We start from the raw sequence: 17,004 nt of genomic DNA, 5'->3' as shown, positions 1-17,004 counted from the left end.
TAGTTTCGACAGTATATAAAGTTAAAATTGTTTAACGACACGTTAAAAGTGTTAAAATTTTTAAAAAAGATTATGTACCTTAGACAGACGGCCCGTTTTGACGCCGGTTCTGCGTCATCTTCTGTGTCCTATGAACTACTGATGTTCCTGTTGATCTTGCATACTGCCACTTGTATTCGTCAGTTGTAGGGATGGGAGTGTGTTGCTCCTATGGTGGGGGTGGTTGTTTGTGTGCTATGTATCATGATGTCGAATAATGTGTGGGTATTGAACTGTAATTGTGTATTAAGTATATGTTGTGGGTATGTTATTGTATGTTTGTATATTTCGTATTGTTCTAAGGTGTTTAACTGTGGACTCTTTGGTGTGATGTGTAGAATTTCCATATCTGTTTCTATATTATTGTAGTCATGATTATTGTTTATAATATGTTCTGCGTAATTTGATATAATATATGGTTTGGTTATAGTTTTCACGTGTTCTTTATATCTTGTTTGAAAGGTAATTCCTGTCTATCCTGTGTAAAAATGTGGGCAACAATTGCATTTTAGCTTGTAAACACCAGTTGAATTATATTTATTTGAATGTTTGATGTGATTATTTAGATAGGTATTGCTGTGTTGTGTTATTTGTTTTGTATGCTATCTTGTATTTTAGTTTTTTGAATGAAGTTGCAATTTTGTAGGTATTGGCATTGTGATATGTTAATGTTATGTATTTATTCTCATGTGGTGTTTGTGTTGGTTTGTTCTGTTTTTGTTTTGCCTTTTTAATTAGTGTGTCTATCATGTTAGGGTTATATCCATTGTCTTGTGCTGTATATTTTACTGTGTTTAGTTATTCAGTATAGTTGTCATTGTTCATTGGTATGTTAATTAATCTGTATGTCATTGTACGGAAGAACTAAACACAATAAAATATATAGCACAAAACATTGAATGTAACCCTAACATGACAGACACACTATTAAAAAAGGCAAAACAAAAACAGAACAAATCAACACAAACACCGCATGAGAATAAATACATAACATTAACATATCACAGTGCCAATACTTACAAAATTGCAACTTCGTTCAAAAAACTAAAATACAAGATAGCATACAAAACAAATAACACAACACAGAAATATCTATCTAAATAATCACATCAAACATTCAAATAAATATAATTCAATTGGTGTTTACAAACTAAAATGCAATAGTTACCCACATTTTTACATAGGACAGACAGGAAGAACCTTCCAAACAAGATATAAAGAACACATTAAAGCTATAACCAAACCATACATCATATCAAATTACACAGAACATATTATAAACAATAAACATGACTGCAATAATATAGAAACAGATATGGAAATTCTACACATCACACCAAAAAGTCCACAGTTAAACATCTTAGAACAATACGAAATATACAAACATACAATAACACACCCACAACACATACTTAATACACAATTACAGTTCAATACCTACCATTATTATTATTATTATCATTACTAGGTCTTGCTGGAGCAATTACTATATTATTAACTGACCGAAATCTAAATACATCTTTTTTTTTATCCAGCAGGATCGACATCATGATACCGGTACATAGCACATAACCATCCCCCACCATAGGAGCAACACACCCCCACTCCTACAACTGACGAATGCAAATGGCAGTATGCAAGATCAACAGAACATCAGTAGTTCGTAGGACACGGAAGATGACGCAGAACCGGCGTCGAAATGGGCCGTCTGTCTAAGGTACATAACCTTTTTTAAAAATTTTAACACTTTTAACATGTCGTTAAACAATTTAATTTTTTTTTAAACAGAGTGTTAACGTGAACCATAATCAATGTGTATAAAGTTTTCTATGCGTAAGGTTATATGCATTTGTGCCCAGGCATCGATGCTCTCATGAACTTCTGTAATGACATAAAGCCTATGTCCATCTAAAGGAACTACTCTTTCCAATGATGAAAGAATTATCCAAATCTATTAAATTGTTTCCTGAGATTGCCTCGTAAAAACACACAAACATTCTCTCTTTATAATATTTAGCATATTATAAACACATATTATGAATATCATTCGTATAATAAGGGTTGTTAAATAAATATTAATCCTATTGTTGTCCAAGGCCGCCTTAAATAAATACAGAATCATTTGTTTTATCTTCATTACTCGTATATTAATCTGAGATGCAATGACATAAAAAGCATTGTTATTTTAAAACATTATTTATGGTAATGCAGAATTCCTGCACGGAAATATCATTATATACTTCAATACATCATAGTAGTATCAGTCCTATCTAAATTTTCCACAGAATAAAACTTATCTAAAGTCATTTTTAAAGAAACTTTTGTTATATAACATTTTCCATGGAAATCAGTAATAAGCGAGATATTCCGATTTATTTAATTCAAACCTCCTTGTAATCCCCCTTTTAAATAGGCTAGCCATTATAGCTAGTATTAGCAACCGGATTTCACTACCTATCGTAGCTTTCCAAGTGCATCACGATGCTGGGTGGGCACTGGTCCCATACACTGGCCGAAATTACATGAGAAAATTTCTTCCCCCATGAGGACTCGAACCAGCGCGCATTCCGTAACGCGAATCCTAGGCGGTGAATCATACGTATGTAGTTATTAGATATTAATAACAAATGTAAAATCCTCAACTGCATTTTTTTATCATTCATAAAATTGTACAGTAAGTAAAAGAATTTATCGTAACACTATGTAAGACAACACAAGCCACACATGCATTCATAATTAACACGAATAAGATCACCATTTAATCAATTAACTATGTAAGAATTCCACGAGCAAAAATGAATAGAAATATAATATCATGCAATTCGGCAGAAACACTTTAGGTATAACGAAAAGTGGATTTGTATTGTTACAGTACCGTTTTAATGCCTAAAATTGTGAATGGTATGAACATTTATTTCCCTTTGAATCTACAGCAACAAACCGTGATTTAATGAACTTTGGAATTTATCATGGAGAGGAATCACTTTTTCAAACTTTGCATTCATGAATAAAGGCAAACATACAGTGAGCTGTCTGGGCCGAAATTTTAAGAATTTTACACCAGCTTTTGTTTATAGACTTCGTTTTAGTGAACTTTTGTCAAGTTTTCAAATTCTTCTTTAGTTTTTACTGACGGATCCCGGGTAAATGATTGTGTTGATGGCTCCTTCATTGCAAATGGACAGATATTTAAATCTAAATTAAGCGAATATACCAGTGTTTTACTGCAGAATTATATGCTTTTTACAGAGCTTTATTATTTTTAATTAGACAACCTCGGCGCAGATATCTAATCTGCTCGGACTCTAAGTGCCATTCAGACTGTAGTCTTTCCATTCAGATGATCCCCTTGTGGTAAGAACACAGCAGCTATTCCACACACTTCTAAGCTCTTACTCCGAGATTGAAGTAGTGTGGATTCCTGGCCATGTTGGAATTCCAGGGAATGAGGCTGCAGCTGCTGCAGCCAAAGATGGTGCTATGATTGGCACTGTGGTATATTGGCGCGAGAGGTGGCAAGACATACAAAATCACTTGAAATCGATCGTCTAGTTCAAAAGTCCGACAACTCGAGAAAACAAGTTTTGAGATATCTTCAGTTAAAAGTTTCAAATAAATTACTTAGAAAGGAACAGAGTTCTGGTTCATAACCACGACAATTAGAAATGAATCAGTATTCAGGACGAGTTTATCACAATCTTCCAGTCCACACCTGTGGAGTAATGGTTAGCACGTCTAGCCGCGAAACCAGGTGGCCCGGGTTCAATTCCCGGTCGGGGCAAGTTACCTGGTTGAGGTTTTTCCGGGGTTTTCCCTCAACCCAATATGAGCAAATGCTGGGTAACTTTCGGTGTTGGACCCCGGACTCATTTCACCGGCGTTATCACCGTCATCTCATTCAGACGCTAAATAACCTTAGATGTTGATAAAGCGTCGTAAAATAACCTACTAAAATAAAAAATAAAAAAACAATCTTCCAGTTCATTATTAATACATTTCGAAATGTACTAATAATGAATTAGTAAAGTCCATAGTTATAATTATTTCTAAAGCAGTTTATTTAGTTTTTTTTTTTTTCTTTTTGGTTGTAAATGTGACTGAACTCAATACTGAATCGGAAAGAGCTCCGAAAAGGACTTTCAGTAGTATAAATAACTAAAAAAATGGCAATTTTTGAGTTGTCGCACTTTTGAACTGGACGATCGAAATATAGAATATGGTGGCAATGGGAAGGAGAATGGTCTGCACTAGAGGGAAATAAATTACGAAATATAAAGAATACCGTCCGACATTGGGATTCATCAGCAAGAGCGTCAAGACACAAAGAAACTCTACTTACCTGATTGAGGACTGGCTACTGTTGTCTGACACATGGCCATCTGCTACGTGGCAAACCTCAACCAGAGTGTGAGATATGCCTTGTAGCAATAATTACTGTCGAACATATTTTCTTGCATTGCATGAAATATGAGTGTGACTGTCGACAATATGCAATTCGGTCGACTTTACGCGATGGTCTTGCAAATGATTTTAATAGTATAAATGCAGTTGTGAGATTTTTATCGAATACTGGACTTGCCAGGGTGACTTAGATTTTTTATAGACCCTTTTTCATTAAGCTCTGGACATTTTACATCCGAAAGTTATATTTGTTTTATATTTGTATTTTACATATTTGGACATTTCGGATCTTTTACATCCCAATAGCCTATTTTTTTAAATTATATCGTTTTGAAATGTGCTACACAAGTTATCTCTGGTGGCCTTTGTTTCATTATTTTATTGGTTCATTTTGGATAATACTGAGAGCCTGAGAACTGGTCACTTTTATGAATTTTAAGAATCACTTTGTTCTTACTACATTTTTGTACCTCGTTTTTACCGTGACGTTTTTTAGTTCTTTTTAGCATACTGGTTATTGTATTATTTGTGTTTTATATTTTGTGAACAATTTTAGATAATGGCGCAAATAGCCATAGCTACTGATGCGCCCTTCTTAAATCCCACTAACTGACTGACTGACTCTCTCTCTCACTCACTGACTCACTAACTAACTAACTAACTAAGTAACTAACTAACTAACTACAGTGAGGTTATTTTCGTTACGAGATGTCTGAGCGCAGCTGTATATTGAGAGAATCCAGTCGTCCAGGCCATATAGTGCATGCGCAGGTAGCTGCTTGTAGTTAGTTTGAGGGACACTTTGTTAGAAAGTGGCTGTGCTCTCGTGTGTTAGTACGTGTATTCGCTTGTGAACTGAGAAGCTAAAGAAGCTAACAGTTCTTGATCTTTATTTAAAAGAAAATAGCACACAGGAAGTTGCTAAGCTAATACCTATGCACATACCAGCTAATGTATAAATAAAAGTAGGCCTACTAATATTATGCGCAGCAAACCTAATTCCAATTGCAGATGCTGCAGTTTTCTAATAAGCAGTCCTCACTGAGTTTGTGTACTAAAACTCCTAATTTTACAGCAGGAATTTACACATTATGTTAAAGCTGATCTATACTTATGCCTTTTTAGTTTACCTGTGGGGTGAGACCATTTAAATGGGATGTTAAAGGTATGTATTATCCGGGATAAGGAAGTGTAAAAAAAAAAACCTAAGTTATTTTACACAGGCGCAATACCTTTCAAATGTAATATCTGTGGAGTAAGTTTGACATCAAGTTTCATTTTTTCCTTTCCTCTCAGGTATCTTCTTCTGTCCTTCACTTGTGGAGTCAAGTGTTTTGCTTTGCTGGATTCCTTCAACAGTCTTGAAAAAGATACGCCTGGTGTTGTGTTGAGTCCAAGATCGATTCCCATTTTCTTCAGAATGTCCAACTGCACTTCAGAACCATGACTGTAATGACACACAGCATTCATCACACACAAATTGAGGTTCTATGCCCCACATATGTTCCCTTAGGACATCTTATCCAAATCATGCCACTGAAGGACTCATTGATTTCTGGGTCTTCGCAGCATATTAGGGTCCGTCAGTAATCCATAAGGAGATTTGATTTCGCAAACCATTTCAATGGGGATATCAGAACCTTTATGTTGGTATGCAATGCATTTTGCTTTTGCAGCTTGGTAGCTGCACCAACTGTCTTCACCTAGTGGGCACTTAGCATGAAGTGGCTGACTGCAACATGGATATCTGGTTTCAGAACAGGACCAGTACAACGACTGTCCTACTCAAAGTGACTGAAGGCATGCGAGAAGCAATGGACAGAAGCGAGGTGACCATTTTAACTCTACTAGACTTCAGTAAAGCATTCGACTCAGTTGATCTTGACCTACTACTTGCAAGACTAAGAACGTTATACTTGTCTGACAACTGCATTAATTGGATGGACTCTTATCTTCGTGATCGTCAACAATGTATCTCAGTACAAAATCGGTTTTCCCCTTGGCGATACACGAAAGTAGGAGTGCTTCAAGGCACCGTGATTGGACCACTCCTTTTCTCCTTTTATATTAATGACGTGACTACAAACTTACATTACTGCAAGCAGACGATTTACAAATCTACATACACTCCCGACCAGACGAAATTGATGCAATTATTGGCAAAATCAATCATGACTTGAATCAAGTTTCTTCATGGGCGAAAAAGTTCGGACTTAGATTAAATGCTAGTAAGTCACAAGCTATAATAATTGGACATCAGAGACTACTGAACACAGTGAACTACAGACATATCCCAATTATTACAGTAAATAATGCCACTATTCCGTATCATTCCGTCGTCAGAAACCTCGGAATTTTCTTGGACGAAAATTTAAATTGGGAATACCAAATAAAGGAAATATCCAAGAGAGTGTGCTATAACATCCATTCTCTTAACCCATTCAGAAACTTCCTCCCGCCAGAATTAAAACAGACTTTAGTGCAAACCCTCGTACTACCACCGTTTGACTATTGCGACGTAATACTTACAGACTTGACAACTGACCTCTCGAACAAGCTGCAGCGTGTGCACAATATGTGTGTCAGATTCATCAGCAATGCTCACAAATTTGACCACATTACACCCTCGTTCAAATCTTTATCCTGGCTGCAACTTAGTAACCGTAGAACACTTAATCAGCTCTCTCTTCTGTTTCGAGTTCTCCACACTTCTACTCCAAATTATCTTCGTTCCCGGTTTAACTACTTATCCTCCAATCACAATCTCAACACCAGGTCACAGGAGAGCCAAATCCTAGCAATTCCTGCCCATAGAACACCCCCCTATTCATCCTCTTTTACTGTCTCAGTCCCCCGTGAATGGAATTCTCTACCTCAGAAGATTAAGGGCTGTCAGACAATAACCACTTTCAAGAAAAGGCTAAACGATTTCTTACGGGCGCAGTCAAATTGAAGTTATAATTGTGATCGAGTTTAATAATTTCATTTAATTTATGTATGACTATCATTACTATTATTATTATTATTATTATTACATAATTATTTTATTGGTGTTGTGAAGATGAAAAGAATTGTCATTGTATTATATTATTATTGTCTTGTATTATAGTATTGTATTGCTTTGAATTGTATTGTATTAATTATGTTATATTCATAGCATTGTAGTAATTTTCTATAATACTGGTTGAGTGGAAGAGAAGGCCGAATGGCCTTAACTCTGCCAGTTGAAAGAAACCATTATTATTATTATTATTTATTATATCGAGGCCCACATTGCTCTTTTCATCTTGTCTCCACTCACAGTATTAGACCTAAGGCCAATACCAAAAGTTTTGGAGTCTGTCTATTAGAGATTGGGTTAGTTTCTCCTTTCCACCAATTTTTTCTTTTTTTTTCACCAACTTTCGAAAGGCTGGTTACCTAAAGGCTTATGGTAAAACCCTACGCACTATCTACGCATCATATGGGTCTAGCTCAGTGACAGTTCTGAGGTTCTTTGAGTCTCAAACTCCTATGTATTCAGTGTAGCATAGTCCTCTATCTTCCACAGATCTCAAAATGAACCTACCATCCCTGACGGTTTCCATATCAGGAGAACAGCCTTTATAGTTATTGGAACATACATGGTCGGCTAGCCAGCCTTGATGTGATGGTGAAGTTTTGTGGTCTTTGGCATGCTTCATGCAAGACATTCAGATTTGGATTAAAGATAACTGGAAATAGCTTTATTTTCTTGTACAACCAAACCTTCAAAAACATGTATACAGCATCACAAACACGTTTCCCACCTCTTTCCCTTTCATTTATGCACATATATGGAGGAAAAACAGAAATATACATTAGGGTCATCTATGATATACCTATAAACTACTTGCAAACCTCTCAGAATTTTGGAGGGAAATGGTTAAAATCACATGTAATGAATGATTCAGGCAAAAGAACAAACATTTTAACAGACAAGGAGTGTGGCCAAGTGCTGCAATCGCATAAAAATGTCAATATAAAAAAACTATTGGTCAGAATAAAGTAAGGAAATCAGCAAATTAAAGAGGCTGGAAGGCTACATCGAATGCACAATTATAAAAAAACGTGATTTTTCAACACGTTTTACTTTTTCTAGTATACATATATTTTGATAAAACGTGGAATTATTACCTTTTTGCACAGAGGTCAATTTGAGAAACATTTTCGCAGACAACGCATTTGGTCTCTCGTCAATATTTAGGAAGACGAGATTATAGAGATGTATCGTTTGTGAAAAGTTTCCACAGCATCCAATTTGAATGCCTTTAGCCTGTGTGAATGCCTACATGTTTTTTTAACTGTCCCAATTGTGAGAAAAACTTTCCACACATATCGCACTTGAATGGCCCTTCGCTGGTATGTATGCGTGCATGTCTTTTTAAATGTGCAGATGCTAAGAAACGCTTACTACACACCTCACATTTGAATGGCCTTTCGCCTGTATGTATGCGGGCATGTTTCTTTAAGTCTCCAAATTGAGACAAACACTTTCCACATACCTCACACTTAAATGGCCTCTCGCCTGTGTGCACACGAGCATGTTTCTTCAAGTGTTCCAATTGAGAGAAACATTTTCCACACACTGAGCATTGGAATGGCCTTTCGCCCGTGTGAATTCGAGCGTGTCTGTTTAAAACAGACAATTCTGAGAAGCACTTTCCACACATCTCGCATTTGAATGGCCTTTCACCTGTGTGAATACGACAATGTCTGATTAAAAGTGAAGGTTCTGGGAAACCCTTTCCACACAAGTCACATTTGGATGGCCTTTCGCCGGTGTGTATGCGTATATGTTTCTTTAAGTGTCCTACTTGTAAGAAACACTTACCACATACCTCGCACTTGAATGGCCTTTCGCCTGTGTGTATTCGTAGATGTCCGCTTAAAGTTGCCGCTGCTGTGAAACACTTACCACAAACCTCGCATTTGAATGGCCTTTCGCCTGTGTGTATGCGTGCATGTTCCTTTAAGTGTCCCAAATATAAGAAAGATTTTCCACAAACTTCGCATTTCAACGGAAATTCGCCAGAGTGTATGCGGACATGTGTGTTTAAAAGCGCTGATTCTGAGAAACACTTTCCACACACCTCGCATTTGAATGGCTTCTCCCTTGTGTGAACGAGTGCATGTCTCTTCATATTCCATGATCTTCTGAAAGTCTTTCCACACACGTCGCAATTTAATGGCATGCCGCCATTGTGCAGGAGTGCACGCCTCTTTATATCGCTCAATTTCAAGAAACACTTTCCACTAACATCACATTTGAATGACTTTTTTATTGCGTGTATATGAAAATGAAGTTTCAGAGACTGAGGTGTTACAAAAACCTCGTTGCATATTTTACACTGGATAGACTTACGGCTTATGTCATTAATGTTTGAACAATCTGGTATGTTGCTACCACACTGAGACAATTTGTCTTCATGATCAATGCCAGCCTGTTCTTGTGACATACTTTTCTCAACATTATAGACAATGCTGAAACAAATATAACAATTTATTGGTCTCCACTGTAATCAATGTGGTGATATCAAAATATTTTATTTTATACGCATACACATAGATACATATTAGACATAAAAAGTTCGGCAGGTAAAACTGGCCTGTCTCATTTCAAATGATTTGAAATTATGTTGACAATTTCTTCAGCATGTTTAGTTCCATTTTTGTTTGTTATATGCTACAACTTACAAATGATTTATAAATTGTTCTGTTTGTTGTAATGTAAAGAACTGTTTTGTGAATTAGCATGACATATTCAATGCCAGAGCGAATATTGATTACAAAGGCATACATACACTACCGGTCCAAAGTTTTCGATCACCTCTGACAACTATGGATTTGTGGTTAAAACAGGAATTTCGTTTTGATTATTCTATCATATCATAATGCTGGAGAGAGAAAATATGTATTTTGTTGGTCATTTAGTTTTTCCGATGTGTTTGTACATTGAAATAAAGTATATAGTTGTTTTCATAGCTCGAAAACTTTTGACCAGTAGTGTACATAATAGCTCTATAAAGGAAATACGGGAATTATTGAGGGACAATACTTTACCCAGTAGCAGCAAAATGGAGCATTCAAGATTTGGTGCAAAAACGGCGTAAGACTGGATCCACTGCAAATGTAACAGGGAATAGAGCGCCTCCTGTCTGGACACTTCAGGCAAAAATGATGACTAGGAGTCCTCGAAAGTCCACGCGAATAGGAGAACTTGCGGAAGGGTGTTGAATGCTTTGAAATATAAACTGCACCATGTGACAGTTGTGCAACAAATAAAACGTGTAAATTTCTGCTGCTTGTTGTTGAATATGGTTACAGTTGGCCGTTTGGACCCGCTGCTGTTTATCATGACTGATGAGGCTTGGCTTCATATATCGGAATACGTAATCTCCCAGAACAGCAGGTATTGGGCGACAGAAAATCCTAACTTAGTGTAAGAGCAACTCCTACACGACCAAAAGATTGGTGTGTGGTGCGCTATGACTGCAAATCGCATTATCGGCCCTATATTCTTCGATACTACAATCAAAATGCATGTATCCTTGACCTTCTTGGATGAATTTTATCCCCAACTGACAAAAGAGGAGCGTAATTACTGCTTCTTTCAACAAGATGGAGCAACATCTCACACACCTGGGAGTCACTTATGCGGATTCATTAGATATTCACTGAAGAGTGGACTGTGAGCAAACGCTTGTGGCCACCGCGGTCACCATATTTGTCGATATGTGACATGGCGGTATTTGAAGCAGAAAGTGTACGACCAGAGTCCCCATACTATTGACGAAATCCACAAACAACAGAACAACTTCAACAGCACTAAGGATGCCTGAAACTTAATAAATTATGGTATCCAGCCTTAAGACGTTAAGAGAAAACCTCACATCCACAACAACTTTACACCATTGTTTAGAACGAGAGCATTTGACTACCAAACGCAGACCAAAAAGACAACGGTAAACCATACCTCTCACCCACCCTATAAATTCGGACATACGACCCGTCACAGAATCAATTGCCCCTGGTACAGCAAGTAGATCACTTCGCCTACGTGTACCTTGTCACTGAAATGTTGCCGCAGCAAATTGTCTCAGTCTGGAAAATCCTTGTTCAACAAAATTTATGTTCTTCGTAATCATTAAATGAACTGGCGAAAGACTGGAAGGAGAAGCAAAATCTGCACACTACACTCACCTCTCGGAGAATACTTCATCCTCCTCTGAAGAAACTTCCACTTTCCGTTCCTGCTGAACTCTGTCCAGTTCGAACACATCTTTCTGGAACAATTATTAAACATTGAAGAGAAATTTAAGTGATCATTTGGAACGAATTTCAAACTTGAAAATACGGGCATGTGATGTACAGCAGTCCTACACAACACATATCCAAAAACTGCTAAAATATTTTATATAAATAAACAGTAAAAGGTTATATACTAAAACCCTGAAATCAATGCTGAAAATGCAGACTTTGTAATATGTCTTGCTGTTTTCAATTAATATAGCAGAATATAGTAAATGTTTCGTTTCCAAACTTGCAAATTGACCTTGTTCACTGTTACTATGGAATAATATATAACAAAGATTGTTCAACTGAAATGGAAAGATTCATAATTCACAATGAACTGACGTATGGGACCAAAAATGAGTGGTCATTGTGAAGGCTTGTAAAATTTTTGCTGACACTGGTTTTGTGGCAGATAAAACCATTTTAGAAGATCAAAGTCCGTAGGAAACTGTGCAAATGCCTATTTTATGACTCTAAGTCCAGAAATTAAAAAAAAAATCAGAATATTGAACATCACAGCATGCACTGTCATTCAAGTTGAGAGGGGACAGCAGTTGGGCTACTCAACAGTGTAGCATATTTTCACAGATTTGTTTATAACCAAATAAACCCAACTGTTTAAAAACAGAAGTGTATTATTACTATTTTTGTGTAAACATACTCCTTAACAAAGTTAGACGACATTGAAATCTTTCGTGAATTTTGAACAAATCTATATATATATGTTTGAACATGTTAATATAAGATCCTGTTCCTAGGCACAAGATCTTTCTCCATACATTCCCGATAATTCTCCGTTAATTACCAGAAATATATACATTTGAGAATTATATTTGTTTCAAATCTAAAAATGAAAGCTGTCTAAGCTTATAAAATATTCAAAAAGAAAAAAAGAGAAAACATTTAACACTATTCGAGATTTCATAGCTTTGTCATATGTAAATGTATGCTCGCATATCTGTATATTGACAGTGAACCACTTACATCAATTTCAGTTTTCACCATAGGAAGGCCAATAGGAACTGGACTGTCTTCAACCTTTATCTCTGTTTTTATATCTGTCCTGTCCATCACTTCCAGATGTGATACATTCCATTCCTACAGAACATAAAACATCGTGAATACCTGATTTTATTTACTCATTTTAAAGTTGACTTCATGACTAATAGCCATCGATTTGGTTCTGCGTGGCAATCATTGGCTAACTCCGACAACTGAGGCGAGCAAATGAGAGAAGAAGATTTAGGGTACAATAGGAACAAGACCTTAAAGCACATAAGCAATAACTTTTAATAGGTGCATCTTCTGGAAATAATTTACATACTGTAATATATGTAACTAAAGCTGACATATTCTACACCATGTATGCAAATGTCTTTTCGAATATGATATTTTATTATTCAAGAAAATGCGAAAAGTGAGATTATATGACACTCTAAAGGAAGGAACCAAACATGAACAATATCCAGCCTCACAGATGTACAGCATATATTATGCAATCGTTTTTACTTTCATAAACCTCTTGAGAATATTGCGATGTATCTCCAATTTAACACTAAGAATCTTCCTCTTCAGTCATCATTAGAAAGTTATTACTGGTTCAGATCAATAGAATAATATTTTCTGTATTTCAAATATTTACAAAAGAATAATAGTGGACAATAAACAAAGCAGCTATAGTGAAGAGAATTCTTTAGCAAACTCGCATACACTTATAAATCCCTATCTGTATTGTGCAATGTTATTAAATGATAGGAGTAACAGTCTTAACAATATTTTCTATACATGCATTCACGAGGTAAGTACAAAATGCATATAACTCATGTTCTTTATTTTTGTATAGATCTCCATCAGTATCAATGTTGTCATGTATGAAAAAATAATAAATAATTAGACGAATACTTGCTCACTCTTGCACTTGGTCCTTATTTTATATCTACATTTATGCTTCCTGGCTATTTTCTTACACTACAGCTACAACACTTTTAATAACTCTGAGAGATTGCCAATTTGAACTAAACTTCCACCCCTGTGTCTTGTGTACAACTGCAAGGTAATCCATATCAATAACTGGACTTCGCCAATATTATCAGATCTCTAAACAATATACATACTTCTGTGCTCTTTCATATCTTTCATTACCATCACTATTTTCCTCCATAAAGAACACACAGATGTAAAATAATATACTGTGGTGAGTTGGTGATTAAAACATTTCTATGAGTTCTTAAATGTCAATGACTTCCCAGTATTTCTAATTAGTATGACGACGGATAAGTGTTTCCTCATACAAAAATAAAAGTTTTCGAGCTTCGTGTATCCCCTAGAGTGGAACTATGGAGAGAGATTTGTCTTCAATGAGCACAATCTAGATATCTTACAGACTGAATAACCATGAATAACCATAATGGCAGTTGAATCCAATGGTTGTAAGTTTTAACACCAAAGAGGGGGACAGAATATAAAGGGCGAGAAAATCCTGAACTTGGCTTCTTCCTCTGGGACAAAGTGCAGCTCGCAGCTCAGGTTGGGATCCTACAAAGTTTTATTGACAGTTGCATCACTAACGAGAGAGAGAGAGGAGGGGGGAGGGGAGAGGGAGGAGGAGGGGAGGGGTGGGAGGGGAAGAGGAGGGGGTGAGTGAGTGAGAGAGAGGGGTGTGTGTGTGTGTGTGCGTGTGTGTGTTTAATGTTCTGAATTTGACAATAAAGTCATTCTTCTTCTCGCCTCCCAATATTTAGAGATGGGGTCCTTAAAGGTTAAAAGTGTAACACATATTAATAAATGTCTCTCATTCATTTCTTCCTCCTTTGAACAGAAAAAGCAATTTGGCGACGCAAATGCTCCGATTTTATGCAGGTGTTTGCCTAGGAAATCGTGACCAGTAATAAGTCTGAACATTGCTACAGATGATTTGCAGGGATAGTCTGGAATCATTTTACATTCAATTATCAGTTTATTCCATTGAGAATTTTTGTTATTGGTTTTAATTTGGAATTGATAGCTTTGATTAATCGTCCTTTTGAAGATTCGTTTTATTGATTCATATGCTAAATTTTGTTGGGTTTTTCTTTGATTTTTGCTCCTGTTTTGCCAACATATCTGCTCTCATTGCCAATTACTCCACAATGAGCCGGGTGTTGTAGATTTACAGAACGTAAAATAAGCCGGTACTTGATAGAAAGTTCCAGGCAAAAAGTTTTTGGTCATATTTTGCCCTTAATAGTGAATAACACCTGCATGTGAAAGAGTCTTTAAACGAAACTATTACTACTATTTATACCACCACTATCCTGACGACTACTGGAGTAAGTACAGAAATTATTTCATAACATTTACAAGAACTGGAATTAATCAACCAAGCATGAGTCCAGTAGAAATTAGATTAAGAAAATTGACAAATCATATTAAAAAGATATTATACTGAAATCAATAAGAGCACTGCATACTTGTTTACTGACAGTAATTTCAAGACTAGAAAGCACTGACATGTTTAAACGTGAGTGTTGTAAACTGCATTGAAAATAAATAGATTTTCTTTAATAAAATGGAGAGTAAATAAAAAATAATAATGTCATGCAACAGTTAAGTTTCCCCCTATGTCACAAAGTCGTGAACATATTTTAAAAGTTTTCGACACACAGACTCACAAAATATTAGATAAGCTAACTCCATGTACGTTATAACTCGTGACTAGGAAATATTACATTCATGATACAAATTAAGAAATAAATAGTTACTCGAGATACCATTTACGAAAAGTGTTAATTTTCAGACATAACAAGATATCATCAGGCTACAGCTAGATAATTGAGAAACTGAAATAAAATGTTATCCTTACTACATCTTTGCACTTTTTCCAAGAATGTATTTCTTTAAAAAGTACAAAATGAGAGCTGAAATTAATTTTTTAATATAAATATTAAGATATCAGCATCCTTGAAATTTATGGTTTATCGAAATAAAGGGAGTAAACAGTTTTACAGACAAAATAATAATGGCTCTGTCATATGCCAAAATCCCTGTGGATACAGAGTCTTGTAACATATAACTGTGTCTGCGACTATGTGTTCCACTTACCTCAGCTTTACAATTTATTGTAGAAAAATTAGTTGGCACTGTAGTTTCTTCAACTTTAATATCTGATGTGAGATTACAGCTGTGGTCCTTGCATTCCGTCTTTATTCCAACCACGTAAGGATTCAATAAATTCCCATCCTGCAGAAGACAGAGACATTGTGCATGTAACTATAACATCAGCATTGTTTGACAAAGAAAAGTTCTTCTATTTCTGAAAGTGATTAATATTATGGTGATACGTGTAATAGTGTCCAAATCACACTATGCACGATAAAAAATAATTCTACACCGCACCTATGAATGTTTTCTTTTCAGACTTGATATTCTATTATGGTAAGTACTTACCAATAGATCCAAGTCAATATTTAACATATCATGTCCGACATAAAAAGTGTCTCATTATCAATTTAAGCTCAGGCGCCTCTAATCCATGTCCGCAATTTCTTCACTGTCACTGCATGTAGAAATTATAGACAGTCTTACACAAAACCCAATGAAAAGCCAGAGAGTGGCGATAAGGTACACAGTCTAGGGTGAATATTCTACAGGGACCTTCAGTTTCAAAAATACTGAGGAAGTCATTCAGTAATAGGATGACTTCTTACCTGTCTGAATTAACTCATTTTAAAAATTTTGTAATAATTTTGGACAGTGAAATTATCTAATAGTTTGTAGAACATCAGACACATTCTCAAGGTCAATGTTTGTAAGACACATCTTGGCAAAAGCTGTTTTCCATTGAATCTCCTGTGACAGTGAACATTTATCTGAACATGAGGTGTCAACAATTAAAGCTGGTTCTAGCATGGAGAAATTCCAAAATTACTGTATTTATCATAAAGGCGATGTTCCGTTGCTTTTCTTTTTTTATAGTGATGTAAGGTATGACCTCAATCTAACTGACACAAAGGCTGCCAGAATGAACTTCAACATCTTCTTATCCCACCATCAATTGGAGCCATCGGCGTAGCTTGGTCAGTAAAGGCTCTTGCCTGCAAATTGGGAGTTGCGTTCGGGCGCGTGTTCGATTCCTGCTTGGGCTGATTACCTTGTTGGGTTTTTTCCGAGGTTTTCCCCAACTGTAAGGCAAATGTCAGGTAATCTATGGCGAATCCTCGGCCTCATCTCGCCAAATATCATCTCGCTATCATCAAAAATTCATTGACGCTA

The 17,004-nt window shown here is 36.1% G+C and overlaps 1 protein-coding gene across 3 annotated transcripts in view; it reads right to left on the bottom strand.

Annotated features, from left to right (window-relative positions):
• Positions 1–1,872: 1,872 nt before the first annotated feature.
• LOC138692981 (zinc finger protein 492-like) overlaps positions 1,873–17,004 on the bottom strand; it is a 38,557-nt gene continuing 23,425 nt past the window's right edge. For 2 of the 3 annotated variants that reach the window (XM_069816417.1, XM_069816419.1), the window contains exons 3-6: positions 15,835–15,972; positions 12,739–12,852; positions 11,662–11,744; positions 8,146–9,942 (exon numbers count right to left, since the gene is read on the bottom strand). In XM_069816417.1, the coding sequence (XP_069672518.1) occupies positions 8,730–9,942; positions 11,662–11,744; positions 12,739–12,852; positions 15,835–15,972 (1,548 nt within the window). In that variant the 3' untranslated portion in view covers positions 8,146–8,729. Of the gene's footprint in view, positions 5,888–8,145; positions 9,943–11,661; positions 11,745–12,738; positions 12,853–15,834; positions 15,973–17,004 lie in introns of those variants that run through there. The other variant, XM_069816420.1, reaches the window with a different exon arrangement.

Source organism: Periplaneta americana, chromosome 17, assembly GCF_040183065.1.
Source record: "Periplaneta americana isolate PAMFEO1 chromosome 17, P.americana_PAMFEO1_priV1, whole genome shotgun sequence".
In the NCBI taxonomy this organism is placed as follows: Eukaryota; Metazoa; Arthropoda; class Insecta; order Blattodea; family Blattidae; genus Periplaneta; species Periplaneta americana.
Note: the sequence above shows the minus strand (reverse complement) of the source record. Positions and strands in the feature narration are given on the sequence as shown.